The 24,961-nt window shown below is 45.1% G+C and overlaps 1 protein-coding gene across 8 annotated transcripts in view; it reads left to right on the top strand.

The window, feature by feature from the left end:
- Window positions 1-24,961, top strand: part of PLEKHA7 (pleckstrin homology domain containing A7) — a 1,516,580-nt gene that overhangs the window by 1,152,395 nt on the left and 339,224 nt on the right. For 4 of the 8 annotated variants that reach the window (XM_069623765.1, XM_069623764.1, XM_069623763.1 and 1 more), the window contains one exon: window positions 17,502-17,621. The exons of the other annotated variants lie outside the window; for them this stretch is intronic. In XM_069623765.1, the coding sequence (XP_069479866.1) occupies window positions 17,502-17,621 (120 nt within the window). The remainder of the gene's footprint in view (window positions 1-17,501; window positions 17,622-24,961) is intronic. 8 annotated transcript variants of the gene reach the window in all.

The raw sequence follows: 24,961 nt of genomic DNA, 5'->3' as shown, positions 1-24,961 counted from the left end.
CACAAGGTGAAGGGCTCTCTTTCTCTTCCTCTTAACCTCTCTCTGGCTATGCACACCTTGTATACAGATCACAAACTCGTAACTGTTATAGTTTTGAAAAAGTTCACCAGGTGAGGGGTTTGCTTTGTATACTTTAGAGTCCTGCAAGTTCGGCAGTGCAGTACATTTCTGGCAGGACTGACTAAAAAGTACCACATCCACCAAGCCCGTAGACACCTCCAGTCATAGGAGCTATCAATGCCCTTTGTGTAATATCCAATTTCGCCGCTGCGGTCCTTTGGGCACCATATGTAATCTAGTCATTACCCCAGGGTCTGCTAGGTCAACCTAGGCAGGGGGACACCGGGACGGCAGGTGAGCATGTCAGACCTGTGAGAACTTCAATGAATGCCAATCTAAAATCAAAGCAAGCACTTTTGAATGCTGATCCAAATGAAACCAAGTACTTTTGAATACCTATCTGAATGAAGGCAAGTATCGTTGAATACTGATCTGAATGAAAGCAGTTTTGTGGAATCTCATGATATAAAGGAACTGTGTAACTTGAGAGAACAAGCATTGGCAAGAGCCATAAGAATATAAGGAACTGAGTAACTGAAGAGAACAAGCATTGGCAAGAGCTATGAGAATATGTGAAAGTGCAACAAGTGAATATTAGCAAAACAAGCTTTGTTAAAGCATCATGAGGATGTGAAATGAGAATAAATCAGTAGCACTGTATAGCTGAAACTGTGGCAACGTGCACATGAAGAAGAAGCAAGTAAGGTGCGTCAGTTGCATGACCTGTAATGGGTGGACTGTGTGGTCCAACAACTGTGCCTAGACCAAGTACACCCACTTATGGAAAAGACACTTAAAATACCTGCAAAGACGCTTGTGATTAAACATAAAGGAAATCCTGTGTGAACTGAAATTAAGGAACCAAACTATGTGAAATTGGTGAAAGGTAAACAAAACAGAAGAGCTGGGAAGTATCACAAAGAATTATTTTTGGAAAAGTTGAAAGACCTGAAAGCTTGGGGAAGAGAACCCCTTTGCATTGTGAACTATTTCAAACCTTGGGGAAGGGAAACCCTTTACAAACCAAGAGCTGGAAGAAGCTCTGAACTGTTATTTGAACACTTGATGCTGACATCCCTACACATTGTATACAAATAGATGTGGGGGCAAGTATAGGTTTTGGACACGGACAGACATTTACTTGGACTTCCTGACACAGACTATCCTTAGTTTCATTTAGGTAGGGAAATCCCACCTTAGCATAGGACAAGCGAGGCCTTTTTCCAACCCTCCTTTTGGTTTAATAAAAGTGTATAGCCCAAACTTCAATTCAGTTGTCTGTGTCTACTTCATGATGCCTTCACTTAACTTAATCAACCTTGAGTCAAACCTGAAGGTTTCTACCCTTTATAAAAACATACTCGATGCCCCAAAGAAGTTATCACTCTCTCTAAAGTAAATCACATTTTCAATATACCTCAAAACTTCACATCCAGAATCTCAGGGGCCAGTTCATCACTAGAAGCTAGAGACAGGCATGATGGTGCTAACAGCACTTTTTGGTCCAAGTGAAACACCAAACATATGATCAGGACAACATTTGGATCTGGTTTTAGCATAAATGCCCCTGGTCCGATGTGAAAATATTGAGGTACACATAGGGAGGATCCTTTACTCCCAAGTATTCTGAAGGAAGGCATTGCTACCAAAATAATGTTATTTAGGAGACACTTTCTAAACCTGCATCATGTATAATCGAGGCCCTTGCAAGGCCTTGAGTGGAAGCTGCAGATTCCACAGAGGGAGCCTCTTAATACAAGGGGCGGTAGTCAAACGGCCGGTGATGCTGGTGTGACCAACCCAGCCAATTGTGCCCTAAAGTTTATAATGGCTGCCAACCGAACCCTTACCATGACTGCTGCTAAAGTTTCTGGAAGCCATTTGGTTGAAAGGTAGAACTTGCAGGTGTTTCACACATATTTGGAGTGTGACCCCTATATGTACACCACAACAACAAAAAAGCCTGATGGTGAATGGCTCTTCTAGTAGATGGCCTTCCAGATCACTGTTGTGATGTATCTGGTTCTTCTGAGAGTTCCACTCCCTATAACTGTAGGCATTCAATCACCATCCCATCAACCGCAGCTGCCAATTTTAGGCATTTCTGCGATAGTCAAGCTTTAGATATAGGTCAATCCTGCCTTCTTGTCCCTGGATTTTTCTAACAGCTTTAGGATTGGGGGGAAAGGATGCAATGCTGATACAGTAGGCCCTTCAGCTAAGTAAGCGAAATAGAGTCTGTTCCCCTTGACTGTGGTTTCTAGAAGCTAGAACAGAATTTCATGTAGTATATTCTCCTGGGAGATGAACAGGTTGACGTTCAGAGCCCCAAATGTCTGACACAGAAACAAGAAAGACCCGTAAAACAGGCAGAAATCTATTGTGCACCACGCATTCAGAAGTAATGGCATAGCATGCTCTCTCACCTAGTGTGCTGATCCTTCATACTGGAAATTATTTTCCCCTTCTTATATGTACTAATACCCCAACATGACCCATTACTGGCATGATATGATATGATATGATAAGGCATTTGTAACGCGCCTATACACAAGTGTTTCAAGGCATCATACTTCAGGTTTTTTGTGTTAGGAAATCTTTCTTCTTCTTCGATAATGCACATGCTGCTGTTCCATCTGGCAGAAATGAAATGGAACAGGAGGAGCATCACTGACATCTACACCTCATTAGTAAAGGCAAAGCAGACTTGTCATTAGGCTAGGTGGAGCTGGTTCTTTTCCTTCAAATCAGTTAGTATATTTTCTGTCTAGCGGCTGCACTCACTCATTTAGTGAGTGCAGTGATGATGGAGGGGACTTGTGAATACAGCAGAAACAATGAACCTTCCACTAGTGGCAAGACCCAAGGTAAGGTTTATAGTTAATGTCATAAAGTCGAATGCCTCATCTGAAAGTATTCTTAAAAAGTTACCAAAACCTTGTTTGATGAACAACATGTATCAATTATTGCATTAGTGCTTTGCAAAGAATTTCAGAGTAACTAAAAACAATTTTTCAAAACAATATTGTTTTACCCTGAAATATTGTTTCTTGACACACATTCTGTAGCTCTTTCAGCTATTGAGGGTATTTTCATTATTTTATTTTTTGTAGCAAAGGTGTCCGACCCTGACCACTGGTTCTTCAGAGGAATTTGAAGAGGAAGGTTCTGTCTTTTTTTTTCTTTTTACAGATTTTATAGATTTTTAAAATTATGTTCAAGTTGGTCTTCCACTGAATATTTTCCACTGAATATTTTTGTCAAAATGAAACGCTAACAGTAAACATTATTTCATGAAATATCCTTTGAGGTGACCTGGGTTTTCCCTGACTCTGAATCAAGGAAAATACCAGTGATGGTCTCCAAAGCATTTTTACAGTCACACATTTGAGCTTGTTAGAGAGATATTGGGGGCACTTTGAGGGTAAATGTATGGCACAATGGGCTGTTGATTCAGAATGGTTTCCTCCATCTTAACTTTAATCTATCTTTGGTTTACCATGTTTTGAGGGGCATGGTGTATGGTTTCCAGGCGTTGGTTTGAATAGCTGTGGATAATGGATCTTTTTGAAAAATGTTAGAGATGCTAGCAGAAGCTTCATCAAAGTACCGTCAAAGCTATGACTTGTGGACTACATCTGATCATGATACGGGAACACTGAACATGCCCATAAAGCGCTTGACTCAAAATAGGGGCTACATGGGTGCATACATCCCTGTAAATGCTTGCACTCCCAGTACATGGATTGTACCATGTGTGGGCAAGTTGTGAAGGTGTAAATATGAGCTTGGGTGTGTGGGAAAGAGGTGGACTAATCATTTCTTCAAATATGCAGTGTAGCGTGGAAGTGGCCAAAGGAAGGACCAAATACAGGCTGTGTAAATGAGAGGCGCACCTACATCTGGATGCACGCAGATCATGGTATTTCACAATACAAGCAAATCACTGACTTGTTTTCCCCGGTCCCCACTTGACCCTGTAACCTACTGGCATATGGCCTATTTGAAGATATTGTTTAAGGACAACTTATACATCTTGTAATCACTATTTCCTGTTGTGTTCTTACTACCCCCACCTCCACTGATTCATACCACTTATTTATTTAGCATGTGTGAGTTCAATACTTTTAAAATGCCTTTCCCATTACAACCCATCCCAATTCATTGAATTCATTACAACATGAAGAGCATATGCCTTCCCAAACAGTTACCCACAAAGAAAATGTAATCTTTCTTAATCTCTAAAAGGGGGCTATAAGGTCATTCCACCTCTGTTTCATCCTGTATATTTCTGCCGTCTGATAGACAGCCACGATGACTAATTGCAAGTATGGTGTTTGCTCTAATGTGGACTTCTCATACTAGCACTGTCTGCCGAAACTGCCATCATACAGAGGCAGAGCTGTTGTAGGCACATCAAGTCACTTAACTATGTGGTTTTCTTTGCATAACCAGGGAAGTGTACGGCATCTCTCAAGCAGTGTCTTACTGGAGATCAACACCATGATTGCATGCTGTAATCACTGGGTGAGACTTGCTGCACACATAAGAGGGACTGATTGAAGCTGTGGGATCCTGGGGGCAGACACTGGCCTTCAGCTGTGCAATCAGATTAGTCCACGCCCCAGCCCAGCCCTTGGGAGCTTGCCGGCTTTAGATATACCTCTGCCGGGGTCCCGCAGGCAGGGACATGGCATCCAACGAAGGAGACGCACACCCGATAACAAGTTAAGTGAAACGGAGCCCATGTGCTTGTTGCACGCCTTTTACTTCTTGTGGGATGCTTCCTTGTGTCACCACGTTTCTGCATGTGTGCATGGCTGTCAGCCCGCGACACCAGCTAACATTGCAGTGCTGTGCTGTCAACTATAGCGCTACCTCGCGCTCTCACTTCCCTTCTCATCTCACAAAACTAGCCTGCCCATCCGTCATCCGCATTGACTCAGTCACAGACCTAGTCCTTCAAACTGGCTGGGGCTCTCACTGATCTCTTCGGCCGACAGGACAGGGTGTGTTACCCTCTCGCTCTGTTGCCACCAGTCTTTCTTCTCCCTGTGGCAGTGCTTTGGGTTCTTCACCACCAGTGGTCTGGACCTAGTGACTGTTAGTTTCACTGGTGTCTTCCCCTGTTACTGCTGGTTGCACAGTGGCTCTCACTTGTTCTTCCAGCTAGCCTGGGAGCTGTTTAAAGTGGGAGATTTTCATGGCGATCAATTACCCTCTTTGCGCAACCAGGCTGTATCATCCCTCTGGAACAGACCCGAAGTAAACACTGACCCTTTCCCATGGATGTCCAACTGGCCATCGACTGGATAGGAGTCCGGTGACTCTAGTGGGCTGACAAGGGATTTCGTCTTCTGGACTCCTTGACGTCCCTCGAGCATTAGCCGCACCACTCTGTTGATCAGTTCTGCTGGAATCACCAACTGTGAGCCCCAGAGGAGCAATCCATCTGGGGAGAGAGACTGCTCTTCCCACCACCTCAACAGACTGACTGATCTGTGACGGGCCCATCCATCCTGTGATGACATTTATGAAAAAATGTCTCCATCATCCGTAGATGAATGTCCTCCTTTATTGTGCCAAAACAAAATTTCTCTCGCAGAGAAGCGGAACGCACTTCCTCCAGCATGCTGTCTGATTCAAGCAGAAGCTCATGCTCCTCAAGTCCATATGCCAGTTTGGACTGCTTCTGCGTGCCGGCCCTCAGATGGCAAGACAGGAAGTCGGGAGGGTTGCCCGAGCCGGGACAGTGTTCTATCATGAAGTCTTACTCCTGCAGTTACAGTGTCAATTTTTTTATCTGTGGGGGTGGGGGAGAGTGGGCAGAGGAGCCTGATAAGATGGTGATCAGTGGCTTGTGGTCAGACAGCACCTTAAACAGTCATCCACACAGGTGCAGGTGAAAATGGCGACAGCCCCACAGCACATCGATTGCCTCCTTTTTGATCTGCGAGTACCTTGAGTCAGGCTGCATCAGAGCCCTGCTGGTATATGCAATGGACAGAATCTCCTCTTTTGGTGTCCGCTGGGTCAGAACTTTACCCAGACCATGGGGGCTCGTATTCACCACCAGCTCTGTCGGCGGGCTGCATGTAAAATACGACACAGTTGCATTATCTGCCAGAGCATACTTTGTTGCCTCAAACTCTGCTTGATGATCATCAGTCCACACCCACAGTGTTGAAGCCTTCATCAGCCTGCTCAGCGGTCCAGTGATCGACGCTAAGTGAGGGATGAACTGGCCACAATAGTTGACCAGGCCTAAGAAACTCTGCACCACAGACTGGTCTTTCGTGGCTCTGGCTGCTTTAATGTGTTTGATTTTTTGCAGATCTGCCGACATGCCATCTTTGTGGAATACAAAGTCAAAAATGTCTAGGTGATCTTTCAGAAACTCACACTTGTTCCTTTTTAATGATACACCATTCTCTTCACCTTTCGCTATGACATCACACAGCTGCCACATGTGTTCACTCTACCTGGGCACAAAGATCAAGATGTTGTCACTGACATTGATGACTCCGGGAATACCAGCTATCACTCCTTTGATAGTGCTCTGGAATACCTCAGCGGCCGAGGAGACGCCAAAGCTGAGGCGCCTATACCTATGCAGGCCTACATGGGATGAGAAGGTCATGCAGAAGGAGCTGGTGGTAGTCGGCTCTCGGGTCTGACTTGGAGAAGAACTGGGGACCTTGGATATCTGCCAACAGGTAAATCGATGGTCTGGGTGGGATGCCCCTCCTTCTTCACAACCTTTTTGGGGAGGCACATGTCGATACCCGTGGCATGGAGTCGATTGCCTTTTTAATGATACCTGCCTCCTCCAGGTTGCAGAGTTCCTGCTCCACCAATGGCCTCAGTTGAAATGGGATGCAGCAGTGTTTGCGTGCTACCGGCTGGACAGTAGGATTGATGCAGAGATGAATTTCCTGTGAGCAAAAGCAGCCAATTCCCTCAAAGATGTCAGTGAATTCCTCCAGCAGACCCTCTGTTCTCCGTGTGCACTGCAAAAGAAAGTCTAGCCAGGTCTAGTTCTTCTGCAGTGTTGCAGCTCATCAGAATTGCCATGTCCGTATCTGTGACATATACTTTTCCTTTGGTCATGGGGTCTTCATGCTGGAATTTCATCTGCGCAACCCCTTGCAGATGTATAGGTGTATTGCTCCCATAGGCAAATATTCTCACTCTTTTTGGCCCAATTGATGGGCGGTTCTGCATACTGACCAGTGCTCATGACATTACCGTAGGGACTGTGTCAATAATGACTGGCATAGGTTCTCCTTCACTCAGAATCCTGTATCGTGCTGGTCACCATTTAGGCTGTTGGCAGCCCAGTGCTGAGGTGATGAAGATGTTGCGATTGTCACCTGAGTCTTCGTGATCCAGGAACTCTTCAATGTCAACCTGCCGCACATGCACCGGACGTTGTGCCTGTGTTTTGAAAGCTGATGTGGACCTGCCTAACTTGCACAGCTTGGTGAAATGTCCAATGTACCCGCATATGCTGCACTCTGCAATGCGGCAGGAGGCATCCACCGTAATCGCATGACTCGGTAGGTTCAAAAGTGGGCTGCCACTCTCTCTCTCAGCTATGCGGTTGGCTGGCTGGTGCCGATTCTACCATTGGGGCATTTTCCAATGGCGTGCACCTCTTGGAAATCCAGTGTCTGGAACTCTGCTTCCATTTTCCTGACTCAGACTTCTTTGAGTTAGTGCGACCGGCCTAGTTCCAGGATGCATTGTACCACAATCCCAGGCTCTCTTAGAATTTGGCGACAAAGTTTGTTGGATGGCATCCATGTATTATCTCAACTCTTACTTCATTCGTTTCATCTCCCTAGTGCACGTGGACGCCAACTGTCTAAAACGTGCGTGCAATGTGTCTATTGTCTCCAGTGCTGCTTGCCTCGCCTGCCATAGTTGGAAGCGCTCGAAGTTTCTATTCACCTGTGGATTGAAATATTTTGCTAGCGCCCTTTTAGCGCTGCCAAACGAGTCATTATTTATGGGAAGTGTTTGGAAGAGTTTGTGTACGGAAGGCCCAGGGTTGAACAGAAGGGCGGACCTCTTCCTCCTGTCATATTCAAAATCGTCGATGGGTCAACATTCAGTTTGAGACATTCTGTCCATGTGGTCCATTTGGGCCCACTGTTGTAAACTGCTTATAATGAAGACAGGAGTCGCGGGGCTTGTCTCACTGTGTTTATTCTCTCACAGGCTTCATGCAACACTGCACGCCAAGTGCGTGCCTCAATAACAAAGGCCAACGGGCCTAACGTGGCTGGGAGGCTGCAGCCGTAATGTCCGTGTCCATGGGTGTGGGCCGCGGGCCCCGTTCTCGGAGGAGCCGGCAGGACGCACCTTATCGCGTCCTCGGCTCTCCCCTTAATGCGCACGGAGCTACAGTTCGCGGCGAGATCTCGCGAGAGTGGGGGCTCTCGCGATATCTCTACACCCACTTCCTGAAGTCGTCCCCTGGATGTCAAATGTATTGATGTGAATTGATGCACCCCCTTGCTTGGCAGCTGCACGTGACATTGGAGCAACCACATGAGGGATGGTCTCGGCCATCCTCGTCACAAGTTAGGGGTTCTGTGGGGGGCACTGACCTTCAGCTGTGAGATCAGGTTAGTCCAGGCCTCGGCCCAGCCCTTGGGAGCTTGGGCACTTTGGATATACCTGAGCTGGGGTATCTCAGGCAGGAACACAGCACCCAATGAAGGAGACACACACTGTATATCAATTCAGGTGCAACTGAGCCTGCGCACTCATTGCACTGCTTTTATTTATCGTGGAGACACTTCCTGGCATCACAATGTGACTACGTGCTTACATGGCTGTCAGCATGCAGCACCAGCTAACATCGCAGTGCTGCAATGTCCACTAGAGCGCTACCTTTCACTCTCACAGAAGCCATCTTCCAGGGATCCAAAGCCTGATCAGTGAGTACAGCTGGCTGGGCTTCTGTTATATGAAAGCACGACTACCAATACTTTCTTGCATGACAATGGATGCAGGTCTTTCCCAAAAGAAACACAGAACACAAGACTGCACTGAAACTCTGTGAGAGATGATGCACAGAAACACTCTGTAGAGATCTAGAAGACCAGAAGGTTATCTCTGTAAGAAACAGTTCAAGCATCCATAATTACATTGCATGAAGGTGGCAGACTTATAAATAGAAACTACACTCCTATTTCGGCAAAACAGCCTTCCCAAAAAATGGGCAGCACTGAGTGATTGCCATGAGAAAAAATCCTAAATCAAGGAGGAAGCTAGCTCTTTTGGTTTAGGGCAAAATGGAGCACAAGAAGGAACCCGAAAAGAGAAGACCTGTTTCCTCATCCTCTTCTCCCAGCAGGTCAAAGTATAAGCATCCACCGCAAGTGTAGGGGACATTCCAAGTATTGCCAGCAGACGACACGAGACCAAGATTGTAAAACGGGGCAAAATGGCATTGGCTGAGGCACAAACAGCGTATTACCCTTCAGACTGCAGGAGGCGCAGCGGAACCACTACCAAGTATGGAGACTGATGCTCTTGCTGACATTGTTGAGCTGCCTGCCGATGGAGACATTAACATAACTTGCTGAATCCCACTGAGGAAGATGAAGGGACAGTCTTTGCAGAAGACTCTTTAAAATGAGAGACCTTGAAGCTGGTGTAAGACCATATGCTCATGCACCTGGGGTGTCCAGCCGCCACTCCCCACCTGAGAACAAAATACTTTGACTTACCTTCGAGAGCATTTCCCTTTTAGGAAGCCATGGACAAAGCGTGTCTTATGGAATGTAAGGATACAGAAAAGCCATCTGTAGCCCCCGATTCCTGGCCCCTGCTCGGGCAAGTGACTGCACATCACTTTCCGAGTCCAGGGCGATTCACCATGGGAACCACCCACCTCCAGGAAAGCTGATGGGTGGGAGCTCTGGCCCTGCAAAATAAAATCTGTGTTAACAGAAGATGGGCTACACCCTGAGTTCTTACCTTATACATTAGTTGGACACACACCAAGCTGGATTATTTAGGGATCCCAATGGGTAACTCTTTATTTGTAAAACCACATACACCTTTATTAAACATTTCTACCCCTACTAATTATTACCCCTTCTAAGTGCTGCCTGACCTGGGTACTTACTAAAAGAACCGGCCCTGTCAACCCACACTTCCTTAGAGGGCTTACAGGAACACCTGGCGCCACCCACTGAAACACAAGGCGAGAGGATGGCGTTAGTTTGTGGTTCCTTCCGCTAGGCGGCCTTAGCCAGGCCACCATTTCCATTACTTAACTCACGCCAGAGTAGACATCCCTGTATACCTTCCTCTTAACACTATATGAAGGCATCATAAAGCAAGACACAGACAACAGATTCAAAGTTCAAACAAAAGGTCTTTATTAACTAAAATATCAGGATGGTGTAAGGCCTAACTTGCCATATAATAAGATGAGATTTCCCTACCTAAATAAACTAAGGATAGTCCAAGTCAGTAAGTTCAGCTTGAGTCTGTCTGTGTCCAAAACCTAAAATTGCCCTCACAACTAAAGCTAAAAAATGTGTAGGTATGTAAGCAATAAAAGAAAGAGTGTTCAAACTAAAGTTCCAAGCTTCTTCCAGCTCCAGGCCTGCTCTTGCCTCCATTCCTCAAGTTCAAGACATTTCCACAAAATGGTCTCGGGTTTCCCTTCCCCAAGTTCAACACAGCTCCAAAACAAAATGGTCTTGGGTTTCCCTTCCCCAAGTTCAACACAGTTCCAGAAAATGGTCTCTTGGTTCCCTTCCCCAAGTTCAACACAGTTCCAAAAAATGGTCTCTGGGTTCCCTTCCCCAAGTTCAACACAGTTCCACAAAATGGTCTTGCTCTCTCTGGTCCTTCCTGCAGCAGTCAGCGGTGTTGGGGAAGCCTGTGTTCCCTATTCCCAACAGGGATCACACAGCATTGGGCTCTGCATAGCTCCAGGCCCTCTCACGGCCCGCAATGGCCCAGTGTATTCCTGGCTTCTCTGCTGTTGACGTCCTTTTCACCGGCCCATACTCTGCTTGCTCCACCTAAGATGGCTGTGCTCTCCTGCACAGCTGGTTCCCTGCTCTGCTACTACTTTCCAATTGTATACACCTGCAACAATTTCTCATTGCCTGACCATAGTTATTGGGACATGCTTAACTTTCACAACAGTCCTCAGGCCTCTTCCTCGTCTCAGTACTAGAGTGGTGAAATGACATATCAGTGTGCACTACTCGTAGTCGCCTCTTTCTTGTCCCAGTACTTTAATGGTCTGAATGAAGGAAAATGGGGGAAGATGATTTGCAACAGCCTATAACGGCAGGGGGGGGGGGTTAAGGTTGGTTCACACCAGAAAAGGGGGGGTGCCATGTCTTGCCTGCGGATATCCTCTGCCCAATCCCCAAGGACCCGCCACCTAGGTGATCCTCCCTCGCATCTCCAACCCCAGGGTCTGGATCCAAGAGCCATGGCCTTTCCCTGGCCAGCTGAGAAGAGGATCCTAGGGAGTAGGTGTGAAAATGCCCTCAGGTTTCTCACAACTATAAAGATCATCCCCCCAATTAACCTTTTCCCTACTTAACAATTAACAGTCCCTCCACTTATTTACTTCTGTACACTACACCTTTTGATAAGCATGCATGTAAATATATACACAAATATACAAACAACCAATGACTGCTGCAGTTAGCCACCCTTTCTCAGTACCTCTATGATGTTGTCCTGGTGGCTGAATAAAGGGGTCTGGCCCCTGATGACATTAGGATCCTGGTCCCCACAGTTTCTTCTGGCTGGCACCGCCCACCATCTGGTGCCACCCGTTTCCACAGCATGCTCTAGCACCATTTAGTCTGTTCAGGGAGGCCGCCAACGCCGGTGGGAGCCTGCCACGATCACTACTACCACCTTGCAGCACACAGAGAGGTCTTCAGAGGTGCTCATGGTCTTGCAAACACTACTGCATGACCCACAGCATCTTTCCTTCCTTCACCACAACAGATGCAGTGCATTTGCAGCACGCCCCCTCTTGTCCCTGTCAGAGCGACGCAAGGGGGTGTGCAGGTCTTCAGGGAGCTATGGGTAGTATAGCTCAGTGGCAACATGCTCGTCTTGGAAGCAAGACGACATTGAGCAACACAGGTTAAAATCCCGGGTCTGTGCTTAGAAACCTCTTAAGTATTAAGCACGTTATAAAAAAAACTATTATAATTAAAATGGCCAGCGTGCCGGAGCACTTTGCCTCACCTAGGCTTCTGCGTCATGGCAACCCAGGACTTTCATTCAAACAGGCTGTCAAATGGAGCAGACCGGCACTTACCCAGACTATACCTTCTTCACCTGGGCTGCCCGATAAGGCAACCAGAGACTTGTTTCCGCTGCTTCACCCTCTAGGGTGGCGTGGGCGTCATTGCAGCTTCACCTACACTTGCCTATTCGCCTGGTATACGTTAGACTTTCCTGCAGGGTCTGCCACGCTGGCTACGAGGCGGGCCAGCAAGGGAAACAGCCGGGTTTCTTTGTTCAGGCTGCCCCACACACGAAGACTGGACTGGGCAGCTCTTGATCTTTGTCCCAGGCAGCATTGCACACACTGTGTGTAAGTATAGTATTTTATTCACACACCCAGTTGCCTCTGTCTTGTTTCTTGGTTTGCCTTAGAGGATAAGCATGTCACCCTCGATAGCCAGGCCCTATTTGGGCCACGGGCAACACATCATTTCACAGATACCTTTTCTAACTTTTCCCAATCGACTGTTTTAATTTCAAATACCCAGGGCATGTAACATTGTATGATCAGCTGCTGACCTCATCAGTCAGTCAAAAGTCACCCTAGTCAAGCCGCTCCAGCAGCCCCAATACATATAACGCTTGGTGGGGCCCTAAAGAGAACCTATTTTGAAATGAATCTGGTAATGCATGTGGAAGCATATTCAGGCTATGCAGCAGCGTCTCTGCTTCTAGACGCACAAGCTCTGGTCACAGCTTATCAAAAATGTGCATACATAGCACCTCTCTTGGAGACAATGGAACAGCAGGGACAATACCTATTAGACATGCATGGACATATTGTGAATTGTGGCTATTGAAGGCAGTACCTCCTTTTCAGCTAGGCCACATCTATGGTTGCGAAAATGGAAGTCCTAGGCAACCAAAAAAGCAGCCCATATCAAAAGTTGGAAAACTAGTTAAGGACCAGAAATTTGTGCTATCCGACAAACGTTCGAGGGAGGAGGTTGTTTACCTCCAAACCAACTTCTGAGAGCTTGGCTCTTTCATTGCCATTTTCCTCTAACAGTGGTTCTCTTCAAAGAAAGTCAGCGAGTCATCATCCAGCTTTCACGGCAACCTCCCAAGTAATTATTATCCGGTTTGGGCCTTCTCTGCTGCTTTGTCTTGGGAATGGCAGGATATTCCAGAGGCGTGAGTTCAGGAAGCCCTACACAGCAGCTAATGTATAGAGTTCTTCAGCTCCTGAACTTCTAAAAAAAAAAAATCTACCATTTGGATTGGCTTCCACACCAAAGGCGTTTTACACCTATTGTGGGACAACTAAATGTTGATGGAGTCTGTGCTCACCCCTGTCTAGATAACTGTCTGATCTAGGCGCAATTTCAGGAAATATGCTAGAGGCTATGCTCACTGCTCCAGTGTTGCAGTTTCATGATCGGCACCCAAAAATCCAAATTGGTCCCATCTCAGGAATTGCAGTTCATCAGGATCACTTTCAAGAAAATGGTGGTGGAAGCCTTTCTACCCGCAATATGAGCAGAAACGCTACACGCGCATTTGTGTTTATACTGTCAGGCAAAGATGTTGACTAGAGCCTGGTTAACCTAGGTGACATGGTGGCTTGCACAGTTACTGTTTCTTGGGCTTGGGCCCACCCGACACCTCTCTCACAGTCTGGGCCAGTGATCGATCCCTGGCCTCTGGTGAAATATGAGACTTTGATTCCTCCTACATTAAACATCATCTTGAATAGTGAGCAAATCCATAGAACTTGAGGGATGTTCCTTTGGCATCAGAACACCCACTGATTATCACAATGGATGCCAGTGTCATAGGTTGGGGAGCGGCCTTGGAGATCCAACCTACACAAGCTCACTGGACCAACAATGAAGCAAAGAAATCCTGCAGTTGGAGGAAACTAATGGCCATCTTGAGAGAGCTGCAAAACCTTCAATCAGTCGTTGAAGGGCAACTTGTCGTGATCCAGGCAGACAACCAAATATCCAAGGCATACATAAAAACAGGCACAGGAGAACCTAGTGTCTTCCACTGAATACCCTTTAAACAAACCATTTTACATCGGTAACAGCACACATACCAAACCGAGATACTGAATAAGTGCCAGGTGCTCACTCGACCAGCAGATGCACTGAGCAGGATGAATCCATCATCAATGGACTTCTGTCTACACATTAAGGTTGTTCCGGTGCTGATGCAAAACTGGGGACTACCCTAGATAAATCGATTTGCAACTGAGAGGAACTCTCTCCTACTGTGGTGTGGATTGCTTAAAACTGAACCATCTTCCTGTAAGTTTGAAGCTCTCTCTCTCAAGCTCTTGTCTATAACGGCTTCTCAATGGCTTTCCCCTGTTCCTGATTCTGCATCGAGCGTTCAAGAAAATAAGATGCAAAAGTATCTGTTCAATCCTGATGACCCCCTTTTGAACACAGAAACAATGGTTCCAACTGCTCCTCTTCCTGTCCTTGGAGGAACCTCTTCCCTCTACCGATTGTCTGAACTCCACCAAAGTCGCCCTTCATTCTGCTACTATCCATTAAGCAAGTGCAAACGATGGCTTGGAAATAGATTAAGGGGACTGCACAGCTCTGCATCCCTTTGGCTGTTGGAAAAATATTGCATAAGTGTAGCCACACCTCCCTACAAGGATACAAGCATCCTTGTGCCTCCTTCACATCCTGGTGTACAGTGAAAGGGCCCGCGCCATACGGTAACAACAAATGACAGGTTCTGGAGTTCATCAATGTGGGATTGAGGATGAATTTGGTCATTCCCACCAATCCAGTGGGCAGCAATAACAGCCTTTTCACGACTAGTAATCTTGCTGCATGAACATTAAGCAATTGCCCTTTGAATGTTTCAGAGCTTTGAGCTTCCAAAAACCTCCTAAGAAAGCAATTCTTCCATCATGGGACCTCTTGGTAATGCTCCACTGCCGACAATGTCCCTCTTTCAATCCAATAGACGATAACGACATTTAGGTTTTGTTCTGGAAAACGCTGATTTTTCTGCCAAACAGTCACGTTCGGCCTTTTGGCGATATAGATGCCCGTCCAGAAGTGTAGCCAGGATGGTCTAACCAGTGGGGCCTGAAGCAAATGTCATTGGACCAACAGCAATGATATTAACATCTGTAAATGCTCACATAGCACTGTTGAAGGGGCATTTACAGATTTTGGGTGGGCCTTGCCTGCTCAGGCCCTGCCCTGTATACGCCTCTGTGCCCTTTAATATGATGGATTTCTATGTGCGTTTCTTTCCTGATCTGGTTGCCCTACGTTTAAGTCTGTAATTTAATCCTCGGATATTTTTGGAGTTTCATTTTAATCAAGAAGTGATTCTTCAATTAATTCACCTGGCCCCTAACTGTTCCAGCAACCAGTTGAACGATGCCCTGAATGGACCATGGTCTCTTTAAACATTGAAGACCAAAACGTCTTGCTTGAGGTAAACCAAATCTTTGTTCCTTATGTTTGCAGGCAATACAAAACCACCAGCAGCAACTCTGGCTTGCTGGATTATTTCCACTATCATCAATGAGGCAATTCGTCCTTTATCCATATAGAACCCAAGACTGGTCAACATGGCGAAAGGCTGTATCCTGGCTGGAAACTCAAGGTGACACCGTTTAAGACCTCTCTAGTGCAGTCACCTTGGCACCTACCTTTGAGGCTTTGTACACTTGTGTTGGGAGGGTCACTCTCCTCAAAATGCGGCTCTCGGATCCTCCATGCAAGTTCCCATTGACCTGTTGGTTCAGATTAAAGATTCCTGCTGAGGAGCAATCCGACTACTGATCTTCTATTTGACTCCGGTTGCATGGCTACACTGCTTGCTACATCCTCATGTATAGTAAGGCGTGTGACGAGGAAGGGGGGTGGGAGGAAAGGGTAGATTATGCATGGTAATCATCTTTACTCTTTCTTAGTCCTTCCAAGTGGTCACATTCCTTGCAACCCTCCCCCCTCTCGATACCAGTTAATACAAGCCGTCCTTTAAAAAGGGGTAAACTATAGGATGAGCATTGGGGTGACGGGCCTTATATCCCATTCCAATTTTTAGTTGGAAACCGTCATACAAGAAAGGGTGTATAGACTCGGGATGACTGAGTAACCATGATTACCAAAAGTAATCTTTCATTCCCAGCTTGGGCCCTGCGGCCGTCCATGTGAGCAATAGTTCCTTTTTTCACCTATCAGAAGATGTACCCTGCACCAAGCACCGGTGTTATTTACCCTGTGGGCTGGAGAATCTTTCTGAATCCGCGTGAATGCGCACCAGGCGCTTATTGCAAATATGCGCCATTTCCTTTTGCTTTGGAATTCTATTCTGAATAAGCCCAAAATGTATGTGTACATATTTTAAAAATGCCACTGGAATGGGCATTTAGAACCCTAATGGCCTTCCATTGTGCAGCTGTTTTCTGGGGTGAGTGAAGTCAACGGTACCGTTATCATAAAGCAAACCTAGAAAGATGATTGCTAATAGGACTGCGGCCGGGCATTGATTGGTTAAGGGACGATTGCCTGTATATTGCAGAATTTAAAACGCTATTTAGATTTAAAGGTGCTTCCACTCGTATATCTTCTTTCTCAGATTAAACCAAATTGCTCGAATGAAAGATTAGGATGGCTATCAACAACCAAAATTCGCTGCCAGCTGCCTCATGTTAAACATTAGGAATTAGCGGGGCTTTTTTTTTTTTAATAGCAATAGTGTCATAAAAAAACAAGCAGGTCCATGCTCATAGCTTGAAAAAGAGGGAGGACTGATTTTCATGCTACGCTCAATGTACTGCTATAGCTTTTCTGGTCAAATAAACGGTGTGTTTGTAAAAAATCATTTTTCGAGCTGACAGAATGGCTCGTGCTATTCAGGGGGCGAGGGGGGGGCCTTCTGTGTGTGCAGTGTTCGCTATTTGTAGCATGGGGATCGAATATGACTTATGTGTGACGCTGCAGCACCTCACCAGGTGTAACCGCATGCATAGCGTTGAGCTTTCTGGAGTTGATATCATGTACGCATGCATCTTTCCGCATACCCGCTTGCCCTAAAGGCAGAATTGTGCAATTATTGCTTAATCAAATCCGTGTAATGTGGGCGCTGGGGTGAAGAATGTAATTACAGTGTGCCTGTTTGAAGACTGCTAATTTCCTCTTTGCAATGTGTCTGACTACCTGCAGCCGGAAGAGCTAACATTGCTTCTCATTCGATTAAGGAGACATCAGGCTAAGTTGACTAGTGCGCGAAATTACACACTCGCCCAATTGCAGGAGTATGAGCCATCCAATCCCAGCTACCAGGTCAGCCACTGAACGGCCCGTTTGTGTTGTGTGCCATTTCACTGCTTTCATCTCGGGCTTCGTGGCGGCATGCCTGACTACCCTTGCCTTTTTGTTGATGCCAGTGTGGCTCTTTACGCGAGTGCCGGCTTTGCTGTATCTGGTGAGCTTGTGAGAATGCTGATTCTGCAAGTCGTGTTTCACCAGCGCCTGCCTGCCAGTGCAAGAAAGAACCAGCGATATGTGAAGGTAGGACGATGTTGAATGGCTTCACTTGAATACCTTCCCATCGTGCATTGCTGTTCTTGCATGGCAGACATTTTGTTATTGGTTCATTTGTGTCAAGTGAAGGAATTGTGAACTGCTCTCTACTCGCAGTGTATTTGAACAAAGGGAATTGTGGTAAATGAAAACAGAGCGAACAACATGGGCTCTCTGTTGGTGAGGTGTATCCCTTTCATAATGCCTAAATCTTTACAGCTGTCAGGGCCATTTGGTCCTGCGAACATTCACAGGGACCGTTCCGGTTGGTATTAAAGGGTGCATTGCATGCCAAAATCCATATAGCTGCAGTAAAATAATGCAATGCCCCTGCAGTCACCAGCGGTCCAATAACTGAGCGTGAGTAGAACTCTTGGCAGCCCCATTAGAGACCATTACAGTGCTGGGTCTTCATACCTGACCTCTGAGTGTACCCCTAGGTATTCCAACAGCTTAGACGCATCACTTCAGCCTCGAAGACACATCTAGAGCGCTAACTAAGGGCTATCCATCCAGCGTGGCCTCATGTCAGCGAATGGGTCTCCATGGGAAATTCTAGGATGAATAATTACTTTGCGGTCAGACCACATCCCCTTTTTCAGTGACCAGCGATGGATCAGTGAACCACTGCGTTTTTAAACCACCCAGTCCACCCTCATATTATTTGATGTTTTTACTGCAATGTTTTTCTATGCCTTTGCATGATATCTGGGGTACGATGTAGAAATGAAATGCGATGATTACGGCGCCTCAGTGTGAAGAAAGAGCGTCATGATTTTATGCTTACGTCTGGCACCTAAGCTACAGCATGCAACCAATGAAAGTTGCTTCATAGACCGATGCACTGCTACCGCACATGCATAACCTGGGCATTTGTCCATATTTGTACCAACACGCTTGCTCATTCCATTCGCCCCGTTTAATACCCCACCAAGAAAACAGGTGCAGAATGAGACAGTCTTTCTTTGTTGGCATAAAAGGCTGCAGATTTATTTTCACATTGTTTATAACTACCAAATTCAAAACACTGCAAACCAAACTTTGTGAAAATAGCTCTGAAGGTGTGGCGACAAGCCGACTGCTCCGTGTCCAAACCTTGCTTCCCTCTTTCCCAACCAAGTCCACTCTAGGCCAAAGCTCCCCCAACCATTCTTGTCTGAGCCCCGCCTGCCCTTCTAGGTGTTCCTGGGCTGCGGGAGTGCCGTTTTGTCGGGGGAAGCCGAGCCCTCATTGATACCTCCAGCGCCTTTGCCACTTAGGCCACCAACGGGCGCTGGTCGCGAGAAGAGCAAAAACCCTTCCCGCTTTCCCACGGCTCGTTAGTAGTCTGTATCTTGCCACTAGTTGCAAAAACACTGCCTCGCCATTCTGCGACAGCAACGGCCAGGCCTTGCAATTCCGCCATCCTATCAGCAGGATGGGAGGGAGGAAAACGAAACAAAACTGGTCCTCCTTCCACGAGCAGCATCCTTCTGCAATGTCCATGGAGGCCCGAACCAGGCGCCTTAAAGCCTCCCAGCCAGCCCCTTTCCTTCCCTTTCACAAGCATTTTTGCCCTTTTGTCTGGCTTCCTGCCCCTCGAGCTTCCCGGGCTCGCCTGCACACCTACCCCTTACCCAGCAGGGGGGGGGAGGAGAGGATGCTGCCCAGTTATTTGGGCGCCTCCTCCATTTCTTTGTGTCGACACCTCCATAGCTGGGGAACCAAGTGGCTTATTTTCATAGGAGGGTACCTGTACTGGACGTTCTGTTGTTGGGAGGGGCCTTCTGTTTGTGAGTGTGAGCAATCATTGCCAACAAGTTGGTTATTTTTGGCCTGAGTGCCACAAATAATCCTGACAACACCTTCAATGTGTCCGGTAGAAGACTAGGGATGGACCTCTGGATAGGGATTAATACACTCATCATAAACACACAGGAAGATCCACAAGTATTCCTAATGTGCTTACTGCAAGTGCTAGAAACAAAAAACATCCCTATAAATGAAATCTTCCAGATTTCATACATACACATGGAAACATACATGCACTCTCTCCAAAAATGTTTCACAAGAGAACATACCTAATGAAAGATTTGTTTATGTATCTATACAAACTGTGAATCCATTCCGTTCCAACAGCTTTTACAAAATGCAAATCATGGCACATTACGTTCTTTTGCCATTCATACAATCGATCCACCATACAAATAATTTCACATTGCCAATATGTGATACTAATGCTTTTAAGGTACAATGCAGATGGTACCAAACATAACTGTATGTTCACTAGCTTTACACAGCCAAGTATCTCTTGGCAAGAAAAGGTTCACAACAGTAGGCATAATATACCACACTGGTACCACAACCACTTCTGGCCACTAGACTGCATATGTGAAAAAAAGAAGTGGTTAATTTGAATGTTATGACACGTCCGTTACTCAAAGAAATAGGTTACCAGCAAATCTAACAAATGCCTACTTAATAGTCCTTCAACCCAAATGTACTTATTGTACACTAAGAAATCTACAATACACAGTTGGAATATGCCAATGGGTATCTAACTACTTTAAACATACCTTTATTACAATACACTTCAAGCAAGCCATCCCGCTTATACTTATACAATATCCATAGAGGTACAATATTTCTTTTAGAATCCAATACAGTTAGAATATGCCAATGGGTATCTAACTACTTGAAACACACACATATATTCTGTAACAAGTAAACTTTAAAACCAGATAAAAGTCTAAAACTGTAGCTGTATACAATGGGTTTTTCAATCCACCATTCATTTCTTTTCTCCAATGATTACTACATGTTAATGTATGTGTATGTATGTGTGTACTACATGTTAATACAACAGTGTATCATGCACAAATGTTGTACCAAACATAGAACATACAATATATATTTTTTTCTTTCCATAGAAGCAACCCAGATTTCAGCCTTTTTACCATATTCAACTAAATGGCCACGCCCAGTATCAACGACTCGGGGCATATTACTGTAGCCATAATTACTAAGAAGAAATTATTATGGCCTTTAGCAAGTGTCTAGAATTTTACATTGCTGCCTTCTTACACCATTCAACTAACCATACATGGCCACTATCAATTACTATGGGCATATTGCAGTAGCCAAAATAAGTGAGGACAAATGATTGTAGCCATGGCCAGTGTACACATTTCTGGGAGCATTATAAATACAGTATGCACTTCAATAACACCCTTCAGCCTCATCATATTACTGTGGTTATAATTACTGACCACAAATTATTGTGGACATACCCAGTGTCCAGATTCTTGGGGTCCTATTCTGCAACCACCCCCCCAAGAATCTGGACACTGAAAATGGCCACAAAAATACAGTTCAACCATTTTATAAATGCTGTATACACTTCAATAATACCCTTCCACTGTGTTAAAAATACTGAATACCCCCTGTAATAGTCATAATTGTTGTGCACGTATTACTGTGACCAAACATTACACATTCATGAAACATAACTCTCTCCTGCCACTGTCACGCAGAGTCCTTGAACATCCTGGTAATTCGCAGACCCGGTAGGTTGAGATATGCCGCAGAGCATTGTCCGTATACGGTGCAGGTCACAGACAGTAAAAATAACCATAGTCTTGGCGACTCCCACACAGCATCTTCAGCTGCTTTTCACATATACCAACGGCCCCATCTTACATTTTTCCTCTTCCACGTCCTTCCCAGACACTCTTTCATCCACAAAATAACCCCAACAGTTTTTTCAAGTGGCGCTAGCCTTGGACAAATGCTGTGGTCCACGGATCCAATATGTGACAGTTTCAAAAAGTTTGACGCAGTTCCCAGTTTACAATAACCAATCAGTGTGCGCATTTGACATCCACAAATGTCTCACTGCCCCAATTGGCCCAGAGGTGTCTGTGGACACCGAATCAGGAAGCGAGTCCACAGACTGGACTTGGATTTCACACATTTTTTGGGAACTACTTTTTGAAAAACGTTTAAAAATCTACTGGACCGATTTTTACCGAATTAGCAAAAGCATGCTTTTGAGACCAGGCTGCTGCACATCATGCAAGTTTGGTACAAATCCGTCCAACAGTTTGGGCTGGTGGCATGAGCAACATTATTTTCAATGTATGTCTAACCAGATTTCAAATGTTTTGGGTCCCACCCTATATCTTTGCCCCCCCCACTCCTTGACAAAACCTCACAAAATAATTCAAAGGTGGCCATTTACTTTTTTGTCAATGTTTTGTGCAAATTCGTCAAATACACCAAAGTTATAAGCTGCCCAAAAACTGCCCTTCATATGGGTTGAGCAACTTAACCATAACTACAGGGCTAGTGTTTTGTGTGGTTTCGTCCAGGGGGGGCCAGGCAGGGCAAAGTTAGAGGGGGTGGGGGTTACACAACTTTTGAAATCCTTTTTTTTTTTGCTTGAGGCTACAGCCCAAACCTCTGGACGGATTTGCTCCAAACTTGTGCGAGGAGCGACAGCCTGGTCCCGAAATGGTGCATTTGTAAATTTGGTGTTAATCCGTCCAGTCGATTTTTTTTTTTAAATGCCCAAAATGTAAGTCAGTACATGCCCACTGAATGGTCAGTTAAAAACATGAGCTGTGTCAAACCTTCGAAATGGACGTCATGTTGGATTCGCAAACTTCGCCCATAGTCAGCATACATTGCGGTAAAAACAAACAAATGAAACAATCTCTGGGGAGGTAACGGATGATAAGGATGGGATGCGATATGACCACAAAAAGCCAGAAATACCGCAAACATCTCAGATGTTCGGGGGCATTGCTGAGATGTTCACAAATTTCACAGAAGTTCGAGGACATCCATGCATATTTCTGCATTACATGGTCGGCGAACATCGTTTTTTTGTATGGCTTATAACGTTGGCGCCATTCAATGAAACTGCATGAAATTTTGCAGTAGCATGTTAGACCCAACTACAAATGCTTTCTCTGAGTTATGTGCCATATTGTGAAGATGGGGCAAAATTAGAGGGGGAGGGGTTCAGAAACATTTTAACAGCTATAACTGACAAATCTGTGTACAAGTTTGCAAAAAGATTTTAGACCCAATGTTGAATGTGTTTGCTAAGTTTTAATGGATTTTGTCAAGCGAGGGCTATGTGATAACACTATTTCTGTACCTACATTTTGACACTTTTCAAAAAATAAAACACAGACGGATCTGCAGCAAACTTGTGCAAGGAGCATTGGCAAGGACCTGAAAGCATGGTTTTGCAAATGTGTCTGTGTTTTATTTTTTGAAAATTGTCATAATGTGGGCACAAAAAATGTTGATATACCTTTGGTGACTGAGGTATAGCTGGTATGCCATGGCCAGGGACAATCTGGCCACTGGCCATGGCCACCATGGACCAGCTATGTGGTAAAGTGTTTCCAAATGGAGTTAGGTATCAATGGGGAAAGAAATCCTGCTGGCGGCTACAGCCCGAAGAGCTGAACAGGAATACAGAAAACCTTCATGAAGAGCATCAGCTAGGACTTGAAAGCATGCTTTTGTAAAGGTGCCCTGTGTTTTATCTTTTCCAAAGTGTCAAAACGGAAGTACAAAAAATAGTGATCTAATTTTGTGCCTGGGCAGAGGCCTGGCCCTCGGTAAGGACACATGTCTACTCTGATTTGCTTTTTAAGGCATGTGCCATGGCCGAAGCCCATGCCCCATGGATTGTGGGGACTGGCCATGGCAGCAAGCCATGAGCACTGGCCCTTGGTCACATTAGGGGGGTATAGTGGACACTGGACTAGGATGCATGCTAGGTGTAGTGGAAAACGGAGGTGGTTTGGTGGGGCTGGGGTCATGGTCGAGCCTCATGCCCTAAGCAATTCATCCATGACTGCATCCCCAGCATGCGCTGCTGAAAACGACACACGTCGGAATGCACTGCAAAAAATATGTTTGTGAAATGAGGTTTATAGTTCTTTCATATATGTTAAGAGGAATTATTAATTTAAGTTATGTACAGTGCTTTAACATCATGAAGCATGTTGACTAATAAAAACCTATGAAATTCACTGAAAAAACCTTGTTAAAGGGACGTTATGGTTAAGTTGCACTAATAAAAACCTATTAAATTAATTGGGGGAAAATGTATTAAACGGAGGTTATGGTTGCAAGGGAAAACCGAAAAATCAAAGAAAGTTGCCACTTATGGTAAGCTATACAACTATAATTCACACCACCACCATGCACTGCTAAGATTAATACCCAGGACTTCAAAGATGACATTACACATGCCATCATTGATGACATCAATTCTGATGAAAAGTTCATACAAGGGATTTTGTTTAGAATGTTGCTAGCAACATATGACAGGGTGATCGGGAGACCTCTCATGAACTACTCCAGGTATCACGTATTGAAACAAACGTTCTATTGAAGTGTTGTTGTTAATACAGCAATATAATAATACAGGCACATAGACAAAGGCTGCAGCATGGACCATTGAAGTAGACTATTTATTTAATCTGGTAATATTGGCCAGTAGAATCATAAATCCATCATCAATCGATGCCTATTATAATCTTAACAAATGTAAAAATTGGAATTAACAGCTAACAAGACAAGGATTACTACACTCATGTGCTAGTACAAACAATACGTATGGAGATTATCAATGCATACACATCTGAGGCACATACAGGGAAACTCTGGTTAGGAGCAAAGAAACGCCATGACCTGAACATGACACTAAAATAAGAGTTCCTCATCATGTATAAAAAATGAATTGTCTTTCTGGGGCCTGCTTATTGTCCCATTCATGTGCGACATGAGCTCAGGCCTAAGGAAAGTACCTTAAGCACATAACACAGGGATAGGTCTACATACACAAAACCTTTAGAGTATGTGTATCATGTTTTCAATGCATTATGCACAGATTAAATAATTTACTTAAAATTCTCACTGAAGAAAAAGAACCTAATCAACCTAACTTCATAAATTTTGCCATTTGTGATGTCATCTTTGATGTCCTTAGTGTTAGTTAGCAGTGCATGGTGGTGGCGCAAGTTATGGTTGCATAGCATACCATAACTGGCACATTTCTGTTTAAAAAAAAAAAAGTTTTAGCTTAAAATGATATA

Source organism: Ambystoma mexicanum, chromosome 11 (genome assembly GCF_040938575.1).
Source record: "Ambystoma mexicanum isolate Mex_15411 chromosome 11, UKY_AmexF1_1, whole genome shotgun sequence".
NCBI classification, from domain to species: domain Eukaryota; kingdom Metazoa; phylum Chordata; class Amphibia; order Caudata; family Ambystomatidae; genus Ambystoma; species Ambystoma mexicanum.
This window is presented reverse-complemented; position numbering and strand designations above follow the sequence as displayed.